At 50.8% G+C, this 19,995-nt stretch overlaps 1 protein-coding gene across 3 annotated transcripts; it reads right to left on the bottom strand.

The window, feature by feature from the left end:
* Positions 1-5,452: 5,452 nt before the first annotated feature.
* On the bottom strand, positions 5,453-17,788 carry ZNF574 (zinc finger protein 574). Of its 3 annotated transcripts, none has more exons than XM_015409396.1 (3): positions 17,764-17,788; positions 16,506-16,593; positions 5,453-8,775 (listed from the first exon to the last, which is right to left on the bottom strand). In XM_015409396.1, exon 3 carries the CDS (start codon positions 8,753-8,755, stop codon positions 6,095-6,097), a length of 2,661 nt encoding a protein of 886 aa, XP_015264882.1. In that variant the 5' UTR covers positions 8,756-8,775; positions 16,506-16,593; positions 17,764-17,788; the 3' UTR covers positions 5,453-6,094. The 3 variants fall into 3 exon arrangements, with proteins under 3 accessions (XP_015264882.1, XP_015264881.1, XP_015264883.1); XM_015409395.1 differs by having other exon boundaries at positions 5,453-8,772; XM_015409397.1 differs by lacking the exon at positions 17,764-17,788 and adding an exon at positions 17,434-17,453 and having other exon boundaries at positions 5,453-8,772.
* Between the last annotated feature and the right edge of the window lie 2,207 nt (positions 17,789-19,995).

Here is a 19,995-nt window from a genome sequence, read left to right as displayed (position 1 = left end):
CCCCTGACAGCACAGCTTATTGGCATTATAGGCCACACCCCCATGTTACCAGAAGTGTGGTCATCCAGCCACACCCACCTTTTGCTTCTTATTCTTTTTACCTTGTTTGTTGTCAAAACCCAGGGCCTTTTTCATGTTAGGCCACACACCCCTAATTGTACCCAATCCGAATGAGTTCCTGCTGTTGGGTGTGGCCTATTATGCTAATGAGTTCCTGCTGGGTGTGGCCAACTTGGGAGCCAGCCGGAACTCCGTTCCTGTGCGTTCCTGCCCAGAAATAGCCCTGGAATGAAGCAAATAAAGAAGAAGAATAAAATTCTCCCATAAAAGCATGCAGATGAAGGTAACCTAGGACAATCCGAGTGCAAATTCCACGTCCAGGTTGCAGAGACTTCCAGAGCTCAAGCGCAACCAAGCACGAGAGCTACTGAAGCGGGCAAAGAAGATTACCCCCCTTTCCTCTCGCCGGATCAGGCAGGACATACAGCAAAGCCGGTATCCTAAGTACCCCGTTGCACCAGCTGCTTCCCCGCTGAATCAGCTCCAGCTTGACACGCTTTGCCCCTTTATCCTCTTCCTTGAGAAGCATCCAGGCTCTGTGGCTATCAGTGGCTGTTGCAGAGGATCCCGCCAATGGAGCCGCTGCGTTCGGAGATAGCATCTGGCAATTTGAAGGCCTGCACTGAAAGCAAACACTGGGGGATAGCCCTTTCCATTGTGCTTGGCCTGCAATCTCTCCCGGGGCACGTGGACAGCTGCCGTTCGCAGTCTGGCGGCACAGCAGTTTTTTGGGAACTGCTCCACCTGGGGGATACGAGGCAAAGCTGCAGCTCCCGACACCAAAAAGGTTCTCGTGCCGGTGGGCAAAGATTTGCACCGTCTTGAAACGCCCCCCAAAAGGCAGTGGATTTTCTCCCAAGCAGCCTTTAACTGCGTCATGCCCCACTGGAAAGGGGAAATCCTCCCGTCTCAAAGGGTAACAAGAGAATAGTCAGGGATAACGTGCAGACACACAAACAAGGTAAATTTTTGTGGTGTTTCAACGGGACCCCGGCAAGGCAAAAAGGACTTGCTTGAAGGACTTGCTGTATTCGTGCAGCTCCTCCTTTAAGCTGGGGGTGCTACCTGCGCGTAACCAACTTGCGCAGGGAGCGGCCTAACAGGCGGCCACGCAAGCACAAAGCCCCCCAAGACAGTTCTCCCGTACTGCCAGCGTCCCATTTAAGAGACACCGAACAGGGCTTCAACTTTTAATCACTAGATTTGTGCAGTAGCATTGTTCCAGTCAGGGCTCTTTTTGTGGAAAAAGCCCAGCAGGAACGCATTAGCATAATAGGCCACACCCAGCAGCAGAAACGTATTAGCCTATTAGGCCACACCCCTGACAGCACAGCTTATTGGCATTATAGGCCACACCCCCATGTTACCAGAAGTGTGCTCATCCAGCCACACCCACCTTTTGCTTCTTATTCTGTTTACCTTGTTTGTTGTCAAAACCCAGGGCTTTTTTTTTGTAGCAGGAACTCCTTTGCATGTTAGGCCTCACACCCCTAATGTAGCCAGTCCTAATGAGTTCCTGCTGTCGGGTGTGGCCTGTTATGCTAATGAGTTCCTGCTGGGTGTGGCCAACTTGGAAGCCAGCCGGAACTCCGTTCCTGTGCGTTCCTGCCCAAAAATAGCCCTGGTTCCAGTCCAACCAGGCTGCGCACGGTCTTCCCCAAGCCGTTACTCCAGATCCTTTCTGCTGTAAATGCGCTGAACAGAATCTGGGATTTTGTACATGGAAAGTACTGCGTTCCTTCACTCGGCTATGGCTTCCCAGCGGGGGGACCCGTTGTACCTTGTCATGCCGAGACTTAACGGTGGAGGCTGTCTTGACTGCTCTGGCGTTACTGCAGTACAAAGCGGCAAAAGAAACCGTTACAGATGGTTCTTCCTTCAAACAAGGCATGGCAGGCATTTCCAGAGATAACTAGAGCTAATGAGACAAAGGCACGGCGAAGGGGCTACGGCTCAGTGGCAGAGCACCTGCTTGGCATGCAGGAGGTCCCAGGTTCAATCCCCAACATCTCCAGTCAAAAGGACTCGGAAGTAGGTGATGCAAAAGACCTCAGCCTGAGACCCCGGAGAGCCACTGCCAGTCTAAGAAATGGTACAGGTCTTGATGGACCAACATTTTGATTCCGTATAAGGCAGCTTCACGTGTTCGTATATGTGTGTCCCTTCCCTTGAGAGGGATATGCTCATTTTAGTTACTCAGTGTAAGAAAACGTCAGTCAATTGCATGGGTTTTAAATAATTAAATCCACCTACCACGTGCGATGTGGCGGTTCGTGTCAACGTAGGATCTGAGAGACTCAGGTTCAAATCCTTGCTCTGCCACAGAAGCGGGCTGGGTCACCTTGGGCCTACCCCACAGGGTTGTTGAGAGGATAAAATGGCTAGATGACTCTGGAGATCCCTTCCAACTCTATTATTCTTTGAAATGGAAAAAGAATGGCTGATTAGCCAACAGGACAAGTGATAACTTTAATTAGAAGGTTAAAGGTAAAGGTAAAGGTTCCCTTGCTCGAAAGCCAATTGAGTCCGACTCTAGGGTTGTGGTGCTCATCTCCGTTTCAAAGCCGAAGAGCCAGCGCTGTCCGAAGACATTTCTGTGGTCATGTGGCCGGCATGACTAAACACCAAGGCGCACGGAACACTGTTACCTTCCCACTGAAGTGGTACCTATTTATCTACTTGCAATTTCTTGCTTTCGAACTGCTAGGTTGGCAGGAGCTGGAACTAGAGACGGGAGCTCACTCTGTCATGCAGCAACTCGGGTCTCGAACTGCTGAACTACCGAACTTCCACAGCCTGCAGTTCAGCGTCTTAACCCCTTGAGCCACCGCAGCTCCTTCAGCTATGAGACTAGTTGTTGAAAAGTTGATCTGTGTTTGTGTAAAGTCCTGTCAAGTTGCAGCTGACTTCTGGCAACCCCAGCCAAGGGGCTTTCAAGCAAGGGGGAAAGCAGAGGTGGTTTGCCATCGCCTTCCTCTGCCATCTTCCTTGGAGGTCTCCCATCCAAGTTCTAACCAATGATCCCTCTAAGATTTGGAGTCTTGTGAGCAAACCTTCTACTTTGTGAGCTACTGGCATTAAAGTTGTGAGCGAGCCATTTGGCTACTGCATCAATTAGTTTGCTCTGGAGCCCTCAATCCTGAGCTGAGACAAAAAATGTGTGAGCCGGAGGCGAAGAAACTGTGAGTTAGCTCACACTAAACTCAGCTTAGAGGGAACACTGGTTCTAACCGGGGCTGACAGCTTCTGAGACCTGACTAGGTTGGGCTATACCGTGCCACCTTCCCTCCCAAAGAAGATCTATACCGCTGTGAAATTAATAGCGTGCCAGAAAAGCAGACACACACTCGGATTAGACCTACTAGTCAGGGGCTGTACAGAAGATGGAACTGGCAATAGACTTGAGTTAATACCATTTCAGGGGTCATTTCCTGCAGGAGCGCACAGGAATGGAGCTCCAGCAGTAAAGACCCCAGGGGGCGGGCACATGCAACAAGCCCCGCCCCCTGCTCCCAGCAGCCCTCAGTCAGAGCAAGAAGCAGCCAGGTAAGCTGCAGAGCCCCTCCCCGGCCCCCAAATCCAACACAGTCCAGTGGCACCTTTAAGACCAGGTTTTATTCAGGTACAAGCTCTCCCTCCTCTGCGAGGACAGATCTGCATGTCCCCCCTCTCCCAATAGCTAGCAATCCAAAACAGTCCAGTGGAGCCTGAGCGGTGGGTGTTGCCCTCTGACACACTTCCGGTGATGTCAGGGGGTGTGGCATATGCAAATAAGTTATGCTAATGAGCTCCTGCACCTCTTTTTCTATGAAATGACCCCTGACCACTATTGCCCTGTACTGATAAAGGATGTCTATGTGCGTGGCTGTAAAGAGGGAAAGGATAGCTGTGTACTTAATGTATCTCTGTGTTTTACATTTCCTTTCGTTGTTTTAAAAAAGGGAATACCCTTGCCCTGACCCGGACAGCCCAGGCAAGCCCGATCTCGGAAGCTCAGCAGGGCCGACCCTGGCAAGTACTCGGAAGGGAGACCTCCAAGGAATGCCAGGGCTGGGACACAGAGACGGGCAACAGCAAGCCCACCTCTCTGAAATGTCCTAGCCTCACTAGGGGTCGCCAGCAGTCACTATGACTTCCAGGCTTGAGAGCACAGGAATACCCCCAAAGGAATACCCTTTCTAACATGATGCGAGCAGGAGGTATTAAAACATAATTAACTTTAAAAATAAATCAAGGGCACTTGAGGGTATAAGTTGGCAGGGTTTTTTGCCCTGACCTGGATAGCCCAGGCTAGCCCGATCTTGACAGGTCTCAGAAGCTAAGCAGGGCCAGCCCTGGCAAGTATTTGGATGGGAAACCCCCCAGGAATACCGGGGTCGTGATGCGGAGGCAGGCAAGGGCAAACCCCCTCTGCTCGTCTCTTGCCCCGGAAACCCCACTGCAGGTCACCGTCAGTCATTTGCGACTCAAGGGCACTTTCCGCCGCACACATGATTTTTTTTTAGTTGCACAGATTCTTCTTTAAATGGATTAATCCCCCCCTTCCGGTCCTTGTGGTGCTGTCCCGGCAAGTTTCCTTTGAGTGTATTAAAAGGGGAGGAGGCTGAGCAGAGGTGTCGAACTCATTCGTTACCAGGGCCGGATATGACATAAATGTCACTTTGTCGGGCCGGGCCACGTCTGCCATAAAACGTAATGCCGGGTACCGGAGAGATAAACTTTGAAAAGGACACAGGAAAACCCAATTAATTCTATTATTTTTACTCAAAACACAAACAAAAGCGATCCGATTCCTAGCAGTGAAAGCAATTGATTTACGGGGGAGTCCACAAAAGCCCCAATAAATGTATTTAATTATATGCAAGACTAGTTTTTTCCCACCAAGGGATACCATAAAAGGGGGAGTCCCTTATACTTCCATATATACCAATTACTTGCGGGCTGGGTAAGAGCCCTGCATGGGCCGGTTCTGGCCCACGGGCCTTAGGTTTGACACCCCTGGTCTAGAGCAGTGTTCCCTCTAAGCTGAGTTAGTGTGAGCTAGCTCACAGTTTTTTAGCCTCCGGCTCACACATTTCTGTCTCAGGTCAGGAAGGATGGCTCCAGAGCAAACTGATTTATGCAGTAGCCAAATCGCTCGCTCACCACTTTAATGTCAGGAGCTCACAAAGTAGAATTTTTGCTCACAAGACTCCACAGCTTAGAGGGAGCATTGGTCTAGAGCCTCTCTTCACACGTGCAAACCCCGCTCCAGTCTTCTTGTCCCGATCCTGTCCTCCCTCCAAAGCCAAAAGAACCACACGTCAGAAGTCACAAGCACTTCGATTTCTCTTTTAATTTTAATATGAAATAACAAAACAAAAAAAAAGAGCCCTCCACGGCCATAGGGAGGAATCCAGTTAGCGAGAAACCAAATAAAGGAGGGTGTTATGGGCCATGGGAGGATGCCTGGGAGATGGGGACCAGTGGGCAAACAGGGAGAGGCTCCCGCAAGGTAAAGGAGAAATCCAGTCAAGAGGTATTTACAATCCAGACTGTACCGTGGTGGGGGAGTCGGCTCCCTGGAGCTCTCTATTAGACAAACCGACAAAGAAAAGAAAAAAAATTCAGCATCGGGATCAGCCCCGGAGAAAGCTGCTAGTGGGCATTCGTGGGATTACCCGAGTCGTGAAAGAAAAGCCACATTTCTTAGAGCTGAACGGGGAGTGACCTGGTCAACGGCACGGGGTGAAGGAGCGGCGACCACGGTGGTAGGGAGTGACCGAGCCCCTGAAGGAGGGGCCGGGCAGGGGGAGAAAGGAGAGATTGGTGCCCAGTCCCATCTCTGTGGAAGAAAGGAGGATGTGCCCACATTCCAGAAATAGCCAGGATGCGGACGGGAAAGGGGGCACAGGTAAAAGCTGGGGGAAGGACAGGTTTGAGGGTATTAACTCGTTGCAGCTACACTGGAGCCCCATAAGGGGGAGCCAGAGAACAGCAGCTCCCAGTCCACCGAGCGTGATCAGCTGCCCCTCCTCACTCCCCCCAGCCCAACTCAAACCCCACCAATCTGGACGTTCTCCACCTGGATGTTCTCAAAGTGAACGCCTCCATCGGTTGGATAGATTTCGATGGTCTCCACCACCGGGATGGTCTCCATGATGGTAACAGTGTTTCCGTAGACCGGCTCGTTCGCCGAAGTCGAAGATGATGCGGCGGCGGCGGCAGCAGCTGCGGCGGCGGCAGCTACAGCCTCTGCCATGACCTCTTGCTCGTGTTGCAGGCGCTGCTGCTGATGCATTTTGCGGTGCTTCCAGAGGTTGGAGAAAGAGCGGTAAGCCTTGCCGCAAGCGTCGCAGTGGTACGGGCGCTCCCCGGTGTGTATGCGCTTGTGCTCAGCCAGCCGTACGGCGATGGTGAACGCTTTCCCGCACTCGTTGCATTTGAAGGGCTTCTCCCCCGTGTGCAGGCGCCGGTGATCTTTGAGGTGTGTAGACTGCCGGAAGGCCTTCCCGCAATCCGGGCAAGGATAAGGGCGCTCGCCGGTGTGGATGCGGCGGTGAACCTGAAGGGACGTGTCAGTGCTAAACAGCTTCTTGCAGTCGCTGCACTCGAATGTCTTGGGGCAGGTCGGGCGACGAGGTCGGGGTGGAGGCGGTTCGTGCATGGGGGGTTCCTCTTCCGCCCCTTCAGGGGTCTGGATGTCCCCATGCAGGCGCTCGTGGGCTCTCAGCTGTGCCGTGGAGCCCACCTTCTTCCCGCAGACGGAGCACTCGAAGTGACGGCTCATCTTGCCGCACTTGTGCTCCTTCAGCTGCTCGGCGGTGACGAAGGCTGCCCCGCAGCCGGACGTGCAGCGGTGGGGCTGCTGGCCTATGTGGCTCAGCTGGTGGACTTCCAGCAGGCGGCGAAGCAAGAAGGAACGCCCGCAGGTCTGGCACTTATAGGGGTACTCCCCGGTGTGGTGGTAGCGGTGCATGAGCAAACGGTAGGGCCGGTGGAAGACGCTGCCGCACTCCTGACATTTGTATGGGTAGTGGCGGCTGTGCACCAGGAGATGCTGCTGCAAGGTGGATGACTGTGTGAAGCATTTCTGGCAGATGTCGCAGCGGTACGGACGCTCACCGGTGTGGGTCAGGCGGTGGCGCTGCAGGTTGGCCGGGGAGTTGAAACTCTTGCCGCACTCCTTGCAGTGGTATGGCCTCTCCCCCGTGTGGGTCAGGAGGTGGTTGCGCATGTGGGACTTCTTTTTGAACATCTTGCCACAGGTCAGACACTTGTGGCGGCGCTCCATCTTGTGGGCGAAGCGCTGGTGGCGCGACAGCTGCGCCTGTTTGGGGAAGGTGCTGCTACACAGCTGGCACTGGAACTCCTCCGGTTTTTGCTCCACGGCGATGCCGTCCACCAAGGTGGTGGCAGCATTGTCTACCGAGCAGATGATGGCCAGCGGGACCACCTCTTGCTGCTTCTCGGGGGGTTGGGGGGCCTCGGGCAGCTCCTCCTCCAAAGACTGGTCCTCCAGAGGGGATTCGGGCAACTCGTGGGACTGTGTCGAGTTGGCGCTGTGGGACCGCCGATGGTAGAGGAACTTGGTCATGTTAATGAAGGTCTTCCCACAAGTGCAGCGGTACAGAGGGTTGGACGAGTGAGTGCGCCGGTGGGATAGTAGCACGGCCTCGGTCCCAAAACCCAGGCCGCAGTCCACACACAGGAAGCGCGATTCCCCGCTGTGCTCTTCTCGGTGCTTCTCGAGAGCCCCCGGAGACGGCAGCACCTTGCTGCACAGCGGACATTTGAAGGCACCCTGCCGATGGCTCCTCATGTGCAGCTGGAGCTTGTGGGCTGAGGGGAAGACCTGCTCGCACTCAGTGCACCCGTGCTCCTTGGCTGGCTGCTTGGCTTTACTGGGCGGCTGCTCCCCGGGGGTGTTCTTCAGCTCATAGCTGTGATCGGTGGCCGTGACGCTGGGTGGGGCGGGTGGGGGCACTGCCCCGTTGTGCACCCCCACCAAGCTCAAAGGTGGTGGGGGTGGCAGTTCCTTCATCTCTGCAGGGCGGATGGCGGGCTGCTCCCTGGCTCGCAGCGCAGGGGACGGCGCGATGACTTGGTGTGTGGCCTGGTGCTCCAAGAAGTCTGCAGTGGACTGGAACAGCTGGAAGCACTCGCTGCACTCGTACAGCAGCAGCTGCACGGTGCCACCGGAATCCACCCCGTCTTCTGGCTTACGGTACGAATGCTCTAAGTTCACCAGCGCTCGGCTCTGAGGAGGAGGAGGGGCTGGGGGCTCTGGAGGCTTGCGGTGAGTCTGCCGGTGGGCAAGCCACACATCCTGGCTGGTGAACAGGGCCTTGCATTCGATGCACTCGTAGTGGATCTGGCTGGAACTGACCGGCTTCACCGGCTCCTGGGTGACCATCTTGAGGTGCATCTCTTGGTGTTCCAACAACTGCCCCGGAGACAAGAGGATCTGCCCGCACTCCAAGCACTGGTACTGGCTTTCCTGCACGGTCACAGTCTGATAGAGGCCGGCCTCGGCCCCGGCCACCAGCCCGGCCTCCGCCAACCCCACCACTTCGTACTGTTGCTCTTGGGGGCACATGTGGCTCTGCTGATGGACCAGCGCTTCTTCCAAGGAGCTGAACTGCTGGCTGCATTCTGAGCAGACGTAGCGGTGCTCCACGTACACCAGCGTCTCCTCCCCTTGCTCTGCCATCATGCTTAGAAGTTCCAGGCCTGCTGGGGAAGATCATCGGAGAGAAGCAGTTAAGGAGCTGGGTGGGGTAGACGGAGGCAAGAATCTTCCGAGCAATAAAATCAGCTTCAGATTTAAAAAGATAGCCCCAACCCTCCAATCAATCTCCCGTATGTTCCCGCCCAGAGAATTAAAATCCCAGGGGGAGGCCCTTCTGACCGTCCCGTCAATCAACGAGCCTTGTTTGGTGGGTGCACGAGAGAGAAAACTGGAGAAAAGCAGGGGAAACCCACAAATGCACCGTAATTCTGTATAGAAGCAGATACTGCCGCAATTATGCTGGCTACCGATCCACTCCTGAGCCCAATTCAAGGCATTGTGTTAGACCTTAATAAACCCTTGTTTTGGGCCTTAATGAACTCTTGGCTTGGGACTGAGTTATATGAAGGACTAGAAATGTAAAATTTCCGGAAATTTTGAAGCTCGGAAAAAACGGAAATTTTCGGAAAAATTGAAAAAATGCTACATTAGCATTTCTTTTGTCTTTTCTAGTTTGAAAGTCATTCTGTTATTTTAGGAACATAAAATATGACTATGGACATTTTTACTTGGCATGAAATTATCACAACTAACATATTAAAAATATAGTGTATTCAAACAATTATTACAGAATACCCACCCACATGCAGAAACAAAACTGAAACTTTTTTATTTTCTTCTGACAATCGCACCTCCTAAAGGAAGAAATGCATCTTGTTCTTGCATTGGAGAGTTCAGTTTGTAACCTAGGACTTGCTTGTCCTCAGTGCACAGAAATTACATCAATCTGATACCATATATATATTTTTTAGAAATGATTTGGAAAATATTTGAACACCTGGTCTTAAAATATGTTATTCATCATGTTAAAATAAAACGTTCTATAATCAATTTTTTTTTCTTTTTTTTTTTCAATTTTTCCAATTTTTCGGAAAAAAACAAAAAGGCTTCAGTAAAAAAACGTGGAAAAAACGTTTTTTTCCCGAATTTTTCTGGTTTTTTTCCGGGCCTTCATATCTCTATGAAGGACCATCTTCTCCTATGCGTATCTGCCCAGAAATTAAGATCTCAGGGAGAGGACCTGCTGATAAGTCAACGAACCTCGTCTGGTGGGTGCACGAGAGACAGCCTTTTTGGTGGCAGCCCCACAATTGTTTTAAGTTTATTAGCAGTCCTGAATTGTGGTTTTTAAATCTTGACTCTTCTGCTTTGAATGCATTTCATTTTATCTGTTTTATTCATAAGCCGCCTTGAGCACCGTAAGGAAGATAAGATGGCTAATAAATAAATGAATGAACCAGGTAGCAGGCCTTTAAAAATGTTTTTAAAGACAAGCCCTTACACAGACAGAGGTGCCTTCGTAGAAAGAGGATTTCCTCCTGCTCTTCCACACAAGGGGATGCCTCTTCTGAGAGACTGGATGCAGTGACACTCAGGTCAGCACTGAGCTTATGCAACGGACTCAGTCTTTTAAAGTTGCACAATTCAGCTGCTCATATGAAGTGGCAGCCTGGCAGCGTGCGTGCGAAGAGGAAGCAAGAGGAACGAAAGTCGTTTGCGGGTTTCCCCAAATGGGTATCCCAAATGTATCCGGGTTTCCCCGTGAAAACCAGGGGGGAAAGTCCTGAGAAAATCCCGGATATATTCGGGAATTACCGGTAGATCCGAAAACAGCAAGCTGTTTGTCGGACTTCTGCGGTCCCTTTAAACTTTTTTTGGGGGGGGGGTATTTCTTAATTTTTATGTACATGTGTGTGTGTGCGTGTACACCTGGAAGTCATGGCGGCCTGGAGGATGTTCAGAGAGGCGGCTGAATAAAGCCTGCCCCTGTTATCCCGAGTGCTGGCATTCCGAGGAGGTCTCCCGTCCAACTACTTGCCAGAGTCGACCCTGCTTTGCTTCTGAGATCTGACAAGATTGGGCTTGCCTGGGCTATCCAAATCAGGTCCCTTTAAACTTTAAAGAGGCTGCAGAAGACAGCCCCCACCAGCTTGGCTTGGGGCGGGCTGGTTTCTCGTGCAGCCCGGTTTAGACTCGGCTGGGGCTAGTTCCTCTTGCAGCTTGGTTTAGACCGAGCGGCAAGATTAGATCGGCTGGGGCAGTGGGAGCTGAGGGCTACGCGCTGCCTTGGCTGGGGCAGCTCAGCATTGGCCAGGGTGGCCGGAACGAACAGCTCCCCTCTGCTTGGGCTTGGCATCCTACTGTGTTATCCTACTGTGTGCAGTTCTGGTCACCACACCTTAAAAAGGATATGATACCACTGGAAAAAGTGCAGAAAAGGGCAACTAGAATAATAAAAGGGTTGGAACACTTTCCCTATGAGGAAAGGTTAAAGCGCTTGGGGCTTGGAGAAACGACGGCTGAGGGGTGACATGATCGAGGTTTATAAGATGATGCGTGGGATAGAGCAGGTCGAGAAAGACGTCCTTTTCTCCCTTTCTCACAATACAAGAACTCGTGGGCACTCCATGAAATTGCTGAGCGGTCGGGTTAGAACGGATAAAAGGAAGTACTTCTTCACCCAAAGAGTGATGAACACGTGGAATTCACTGCCACAGGAGGTGGCGGCGGCTACAGGCATGGACGGCTTCAAGAGGGAATTAGATAAGCATATGGAGCAGAGGTCCATCAGTGGCTATTAGCCACCAGGTATAGATAGGGACTCTGGGGCAAGTGATGCTCTGTCTTCTTGGTGCTTGGGGGGGTCTTCTTATGTCCTGGCCCCACTGGTGGACCTCCTGATGGCACCTGGTGTTTTTGGCCACTGTGTGACACAGTGTTGGATTGGATGGGCCTTTGGCCTGACCCAACATTGGCGTCTCTTATGTTCTTATTGCCTTCTCTTGCAGCCCGGTTTAAACTGCTCCCTCATGGGCACAACGTCTGGTGTGCAATCCCCCCCCCCGGGGGCAAAAAAAATCAGAATTGCCGAAAAATCCCAGATCCAAATATTGCACTGGAATTGGAATCCAAGATTTTTCAGGGAAAGCTGATTTTTTTGTTGTTCCATATACCCGAACCAAGGGGGGAAAAACAGGGATGGGGGGGGATTCGCACACCCCAAATCAGGAAGGGACAGGAATGGTAAGAGCTATACTGGCAAGGTTAACAAAGGATATTATAGCATTGGAAAAAGTGCAGAAAAGGGCAACTAGAATGATCAAAGGGTTGCAACACTTTCCCTATGAAGAAAGGTTAAAACGCTTAGGGCTCTTTAGCCTGGAGAAACGAGGGCTTCTGGAGTTCTGGCCCCACTGCTGGACCTCCTGATGGCACCTGGTATTTTTGGCCTCTGTGTGACCCAGTCTTGGACTAGATGGGCCACTGGCTTGATCCAACATTGGCTTCTCTTATGTTCGTAATTCATTCGGCGACAAGTGCTCACTTGAGTTGACTTTAAGCCTCCCACGCTCCCTCACTCAATCTAACCTCCGTGTTATCCTCAGAAGACCCTGGCGATGCGGATGGGGGGGGGACCTATGTACATTTCCTTGAGCTTCCTGAAGAACTTGATAAAAATGGGATTGTTTTATGCAGCAGTTAACTCTTTCGCAGTGTGATGCTTCAGTGTGTGGTTTGGCGGTGGGGAGATGGCCAAAGGGATCGTTTTAATGCTTTCTCTTAGTCACTGCAACAGCCAGCTACTTAAAGGGTGAATGTTTAAGTCTTGACCCCCGCAAAACAAATTGCCTGTGCGATTTGTCCTCTGTGCCCTCAGCCACGGTTTGGCGGTGGGGAGATGGCCAAAGGGATCGTTTTAATGCTTTCTCTTAGTCACTGCAATAGCCAGCTACTGTGAATGTTTAAGTCTTGACCCCTGCAAAACAAATTGCCTATGCGATTTGTCCTCTGTGCCCTCAGCCACCACATTCATTCCCCATCCCACACAACAGCAATACGTGCCTCAGAGCGAACGCACAGTGGAACAGGCGGCTTTTCGTCCCCCTACCCCTTGCAAGCTTCCTGCGTGCTAAGACTGCTATCGCCTTGAAAGGGTTAGAAATGCGGGTTCCTCCTGATCTCAATGGCTTTTACATCGGATTTGTTATGTATGTACAAGAAACTGTTGTTCCCTCTTCTACATTAATCCGGAGTTGACGAGTTCTAATACGGGACACATTTTCTCGAAAGCGGAAGGGGATTAAGTTTGAGGCCGGCATCCAATGAATCAACACGATTCCCCCGAGTGGAAGTCCCGTCACGCCAATCTTCTACAGTTTTTCTTTCGAGAGTGCCAACGTTAGATACTTGGGCCTGCAAAAAGCTTTTAAGAAGCTCACCCTGCAAACAGACCTTGGCCATCAGTGGATAGGAGGTCAAGTATCCTTGAGGATTAGTAAAGAAACAGAAGACAGGAATAAAAGGGTGGTTTGGGACCATGGAGGGGAAGGAGGAGGGGAAGGGCAGGTGGAGGAGGAAGAAAGGGAAAAAAAGAAGAGGAAGGGGAAGAACAAGAGATTGGATTTATACCCCGCCCTTCACTAACCCAAAGGAGTCTCAGAGCGGCTCACAAACTGCTTCCCCTTCCCCTCCCCACAACAGACACTCTGTGAGGTAGGTGGGGCTGAGAGAGCTCTGACAGAAACTTCCCTTTTTCAAGAACAGCTGTGCCAGAACTACAGGGGAACGGAGCAAGATATCTGGTCGTCAAAGAAAGGGGAACCAGGGACTGCCAACGCCTTGCTCCTTTCCCATGTTTAGCAAAGGCAGGATGAATGAAACAAACTAAATAAAAGTACATATAGAAAATGAATACAGTCCACCTTTTCGGAGCGTGGGCTTGTGAAGAAGAAGAGGAGGAGGAGATTGGATTTATACCCCGCCCTTCACTACCCAAAGGTGTCTCAGAGCGGCTTACAAACTCCTTTCCCTTCCCCTCCCCACAACAGACACCCTGTAAGGGAGGTGGGGCTGAGAGAGCTCTGACAGAAACTGCTCTTTCTCAGGGACAGCTCTTATCAGAACGATGGCTTGCCCAAGGTCATCCATCCACGTGCAAGTGGAGGAGTGGGGAATCAAACCCGGTTCTCCCAGATTAGAGTCCGTGCACTTAACCATGACACCAAGAGGAAGGGGAAGAAGCAGAAGCGTTGAATTTATACCCTGCCCTTCACTCAAAGGCTTACAATCTCCTTCCCCTCCTCTCCCCACAACAGACACCCTGTGAGGTCGATGGGGCAGAGAACAGCTCTGAGAGGACTGCCTCTGACCCAAGGATCTGGGGATCCCCCTCCCACCCGCCAAAAGATCACTGCGCTATTTGACTGAGCGCCGGTGTGATGTAGTGGTTAATCTGTAAGGACAGAACTAGGGAAATTGGGTTCAAATCCCTACCCAGCTATGAAGTTAACCGGGGAACCTCAGCTCAGTTGCTTTCTCAGCTTGAGCTACCTAACAGCATTGGTGAGGATAAAATGGAGGAGAGAGAACTGTGTATACCACTTTGAGCTCCTTGGAAGAGCAAGGATACAAATATGCAGTCAAAAAGCATTGCGGCAATTGATTCACAGAAAATCGGCATGCTGCAGCGGCTAGAGTATCAAACGAGATCTGGAAGGCCTGGGTTTGAATCGATACTCTGCTATGGAAGCTCGCAGGGTGACCTTGGGCCAGTCACTGACTCTCGGCTTGACCTACCTCACAGGGTTATTGTTCCCAGGATAAGGAACGGAGGGGCGGAACAATCACCCCAACACTGCAGGAAAAAGCTGGTATAAATATCTAAACAGATATCTAAACAGATAAATGTAACAACAACGGCATAATCGACGTTGGGACTATTTTATCTTAAGGAAAACTATGTTTAAAATATCTATGCATTACACTGGCTGCCGATAGCATACCAGATCCGTTTCAAGGTGCTGGTTCTTACCTTTAAAGCCCTTTACGGTCAGGGACCTACATACCTGAAGGACCGCCTTTCCCCACATGTTCCCCAGAGGGCACTGCGATCAGGATCTCAGAACCGACCGGCCCTTCCGGGTCTCAAGGAGGCCAGGCTGGCTACAACCAGGGCCAGGGCTTTCTTGGTGGCAGCTCCGTTCTGGTGGGACAAGCTCCCAGAAGAGAACAGGGCCCTGCGGGACATCATCCAGTTCTGCAGGGCCTGTAAAACAGAGCCCTTCGCCCAGGCCTTCAATTAAGGAGTCGCCCTTAACAGCTGAAGATAGAGAACCCTCCCCCAGAGCTCTTCGCCTAGGCCTTCAATTAAGGAGCCGCCTTTAACAGCTGAAGATAGAGAACCCTGCCCCGCCCCGGATTCGGCAACAGCAGCAGCCTGTGCCAGCCGCTTAGAGCCCCCTGCGAGAAGGGACCATTGATTAACGCCTGCCATCGTTAAACAATACATGACTATTAGCACTTCATTATATTAGATGGTTTTCGTTGGTTTTAAAATTGTTTTAATTGTAATTCATACGTTTTACTCTCTGTAAGCCGCCCTGAGCTTGTCTCGGCCGGAAGGTGGGGTATAAATCTGACAAATAAATAAATAATGCATCTCCAAGTAACTACAAACAGAAAAATGTAGCACCCTGGTATCCCGTTATCAGCTATATGCTAAAACATGAGATTTACCTAGTAATCCCCTGTATCACTATATGATTTACTTTTAAGTTAATGCTAGAAAATCTGCGATAGGAAAGTAATGCTTAATAAATAACCTATTTATGTATTATTATGTTTAAGATTGGTTATTATGATGTAAAAACTTTGAAAAATTGTTAATAAAAAATAAATAAATAGATAAACGTAAATGATCGGTAGCCAGCACATCTGCAAACAACATTAAAGTTTGGCATTACGAATAATTTAAAATAGACTGTGAAATGCTTCACAAAGCTCTTTTTAAACTGGTTATACTTATATTTGGGCAGTAAAATGGCAAACAAGATTCAATATACGTCGACCTTGGGGCAAAATGTACTGAAATTAAGGTTTCCCCCCCAAAAAAACCAGTTTGGTGGTGGCAGAGAGCCTGTCAGCTGATCAGAGGGGAAAAAATCAAAAAAATTTCTTGGGCTAGCACAAGCCACTTCCAAGAGTTTATACAGCCCCATTTTAAATCCCCAGAGTTTTTGCAGAAGCATGGGCAGAAAGTAACTGGGGAAAAAAGGCTTTCTCTATGAGATGTGAGCCCTGACCCGCCTAGCCCGATCTCATCAGACCTTGGAAGCTAAGCAAGGTCAGTTCTGGTTAATATTTGGATGGGAGACTGCCAAGGAATACTAGGGTCGTAATGTGGAGGTAGGCAACTACAAACCACCTCTGAACATTTCTTGCCATGAAAACCCTATGGGGTTGCTGTAAATCAGCTGTGACTATACAGCAAAAAAGAAAAAAGATGCAAAGTAAGTATGCATGCTGTTGGCAAGGTAGACTCATAAGTATTCATAATTTTCCACATTTAGAGATACAGCATAAGATCCACCATTTTCTGCCTATAGTGCTTGAGTTCAGGATACCTATGTTGCCATATCATGTGGTTTTTTACATGCTTGATAGTGGATCACAGATTTAGTTTTATGAGATCATTTAAGTGTTTATATTTCAGTGTTTTTTTTTAAAAAAAACACAGATTTTAAGTGTAGCTGACAATTTAGCATGATTTTAAGTAATTTTAATTTTTCTCTTTTCATTGATTTTTATCCACCACTCTACCAGCAGCCTCTTGGGCTCTCACCTCACATACTCTATTTCTTCCACATAGAGAGTGGATCTGGTTTCTCTCACGTACCTTCCAGGCTCAAAGCCAGCAAGCAGCCCTGGAAGGGCTCGTGGTCCTAACAACACATCCAATATGGCCTGTTTCAGCACACCAAGTCCTGCAAAGAAAAGGGCATCCTTTCAGAAACTCTTTTTAAAACCCTGAATTCTGCATTTTTAACAGACTGCAATAAGTAGAAAGCAGGGAAGACTGTAAAACTGTAACTCACCACAGGAATTATACCTCCCTCCCTCTTTTGCGGGTTGCCCCACTATAATAGGGAAGAACATCCTCAGTACTTGGCTGCCCCACCTCAGTAACCCCCAGCCCCACATTTTTAAAGGGACACTCTCCAGTTCACATGTCCTTCTTCCTGCTCTTAAGAAGGTACCCCTTCTGCAGAGATGGGCCCTGCCACCCATTGCTCCAGGAAGGCTCTTTCCTTCCACTCTGCTGATAGAAAACAGGCTGCGTCTCTCTACCATCAAACTCCAGGTAGGGCCTGGAGATCTCCCAGAATTGCAGCTGATTTCCAGAGATTACACACACCCCACCTCCGGGGGGAAGGGCCCCTTTGGAAACGACACTCTGTGGCATCATACCCAACTGACGTCCCTCCCTTCTGCAACCCTCGCCGCCAATACTCCAGGAAAGTCCCCAAATCGGAGCCGGCCAGCCAGTGTTCCCTCTAAGCTGAGTTAGTGCGAGCCAGCTCACAGATTTTTAGCTTCCAGCTCACAGATTCTTGTCTTCGCTCAGGAAGGAGGGCTCCAGAGCAAACTACATTTATGCTGCAGCCAGATCACCCGCTCACAGTTTTAATGCCAGGAGCTCACAAAGTAGAATTTTTGCTCACAAGACCCCGCAGCTTAGAGGAAACATTGCCGGCCACCCTAAAGCAAGGAAGAGCCTTGTGGCATCGTAAAGGTCAGCACGCTTCCTGTGGCACAAAACCTACCTCGCCAGTGGACTCTCCTGACAGCTCCAGCACCCCACCCGCCCCTCTTCCGCTGCACAAAGGCTTCACCCTCCCCCCGCTTCATGGGGGGCAGCTCCCCCCCTCCTTTGCACGCGAGGGAGGGGTGGAATCTCTGCCACCCCACTCCCCTCCCCCCCTACCTTGCATTGGGCGGTCCCGGTCCCCTCCCCCACCCTCTTAGCGGGTGTGGAGGGGGAGGCGGCCTCCCTCCACCCCTGCCCCGCATGGGGGTTCTTGCCCCCCCCCAGGTCTCGCCTTGGGCTCCCCCCTGCACTAGGGGCGCTCTCCCGCAGGCCCCCCGCCCCTCACCTTTTTCCTCCCTTCTGTCCCCCACAGCCCAGCCTTCTCTCTCACCTCCCCCCAGAGCAAACCGTCCCTCTATTGGATTAGGCGGCCCGGCCAATCAGCAGGCGCCTTACTGGGCGGCTCGCCCAATCGGCGCGGCCGTCTCTGCCGGACGCGTGAGCTTCTGCCCGAACCCTTCGGGATTTTGATAGGGCGATTTCACTGTGACGTCAGCCGCGGCCCGCAGCGAGGCTGCGCTGGCCGTGGAGAGGAAGTGGGCGGGGCCGGGAGGGAAAGCGAGGGAAGCGGCCGGCTGGGCCGTACCAATCGGGGGAGGTTCAAATAAAGGGGGGGGGAAGGTGAGAAAGGAAGGGGAATGGACGTTGGACCAAACCAAAGAGTCAGGCGCTGAGGGGCCGCGGGAGAGAGGGCGGAGTGGATCTGGAGTGAGTCTGGTTCCACGGCTGCTTCACCAAGCACGTCGGAATGGCTGCGCATACGTGTCTGTGAAACGTCGGTGTGTAGAGAGAGAGATACAGAGAGAAATACGTACAAGACATGTGCGCACTCCGCGTTGCCAACCTCCAGGGGAAATCTGGAGGTCTCCAGGCATTGCAGCTAATCTCCAGACTGCCGAGATCAGTTCCTCTAGAGGGAATGGCAACTTTGGAGGGCGGACTCTGCGGCATTGTACTCCACTGAGGTCCCCTCCCCTCCCCAGGCTCTGCCTCCCAAATCTCCATGAACTTCCCAACTTGGAGATTTGGGGGGAGGGAGTGGTTTGAGGAGGGGGTGGCAACTCAGCAGAGGTCAATGCCATAGAATCCACCCAGGGATGCCGGCCTCCAGGGGGGACCTGGGGATCCCCCCCGGAATTACAGCTCCTCTCCAGACTGCAGAGATCAGTTCCCCTGGAGAAAATGGGATGCTTCGGGAGGTGGAGCCTGTGGCATTAGAAAAGCACAAGAGTCCAGTAGCCCCTTAAAAGAGTAACAAAGGCCCCGGTCACGTTTGCCGCGGGAGAGGCACGGATGGTGAGCGGATTATCTGGGCGCAATCACACCCCAACATCTGGGAAGTGGAGCACACCCGCCACCGAAAATGCTTGTTAAAAAGGTAGTACCTCCAAGGTACTAGTAAACGTTTGCGGCGGGCTGCCTCCAGATGCAGAAACTCATTAGCACATTAGGCCGCACCCCCATGTGACCAGAAGTGTGGTCATCCAGCCACACCCACCTTTTGCTTCTTATTCTGTTGACCTTGTTTGTTGTCAAAACTCAGGGCCTTTTTTTGTAGCAGGGACTCCTTTGCACGTTAGGCCACACACCCCTAATGTAGCCAATCCTAATGAGTTCCTGCTGTTGGGTGTGGCCTATTATGCTAATGAGCTCCTGCTGGGCATGGCCAACTCGTTCCTGTGCGTTCCTGCCCAAAAATAGCCCTGGACACACCCATCCCTTATGTACAGGATTTCTTATAAGCAAGTCCCGCTGAGTTCAACAGGGTTTACTCTAACGCTCCCTCTAAGCTGTGGAGTCTTGTGAGCAAAAATTCCACTTTGTGAGTCACTGGCATTACGGTTGTGAGCGAGCATTTTGGCAACTGCATAAATCACTTTGCTCTGGAGCCATCATTCCGGAGCGAAGACAAAAATGTGTGAAAGTTTTGAAAATACATGGTTAAGATTTTACCAATGGGTTGAAGAATACAACAAATAAAATATATCAACATACAGCCAATCTAGAAGGAAACAAGAACTTTATTTTTAATTATATGCAAAAGACTTATACAAAAATACAATGTGGGATGTAGAAAATAATTAAATATTGTATGAGGTACTCAGACAGACAGTTTAATGATGTGATGGGACCCCCAATTTATGTGTTTGTTTGTTTGTGTTGTGTTTGTTGTCTATAAAAAAATAAAAGAACTTGGGGGGGGGGAATGTGTGAGCCCGAGGCTAAAAAACGGTGAGCTAACTCAGCTTAGAGGGAACACTAAAGTAAGCAAATGTAAAGTTGCCACAGTCTCACAGCATTACGGGAGAGGAAATATCCTGACACATATTTCCTCGTACGAACAGTGAATCATACTAATTATGTCAGCATCAGAGAATAATATTTTGGATTATGGTGATGATAATAATGATATTATCAATTGTTTGTACTGGAAGGGGTGTTAGGACTTTTCTTCTCTCCTTGTAATCCTCTGAGGAGGCAGCTGCAGCAATTTCAACTCAGTAGGGTTTAAGTAAGC

The sequence above is a fragment of the Gekko japonicus genome, unplaced genomic scaffold (genome assembly GCF_001447785.1).
Source record: "Gekko japonicus isolate JY-2015 unplaced genomic scaffold, Gekko_japonicus_V1.1 scaffold745, whole genome shotgun sequence".
In the NCBI taxonomy this organism is placed as follows: domain Eukaryota; kingdom Metazoa; phylum Chordata; class Lepidosauria; order Squamata; family Gekkonidae; genus Gekko; species Gekko japonicus.
The sequence above is the reverse complement of the archived record's forward strand: the minus strand, read 5'-3'. Positions and strand labels throughout refer to the sequence as shown.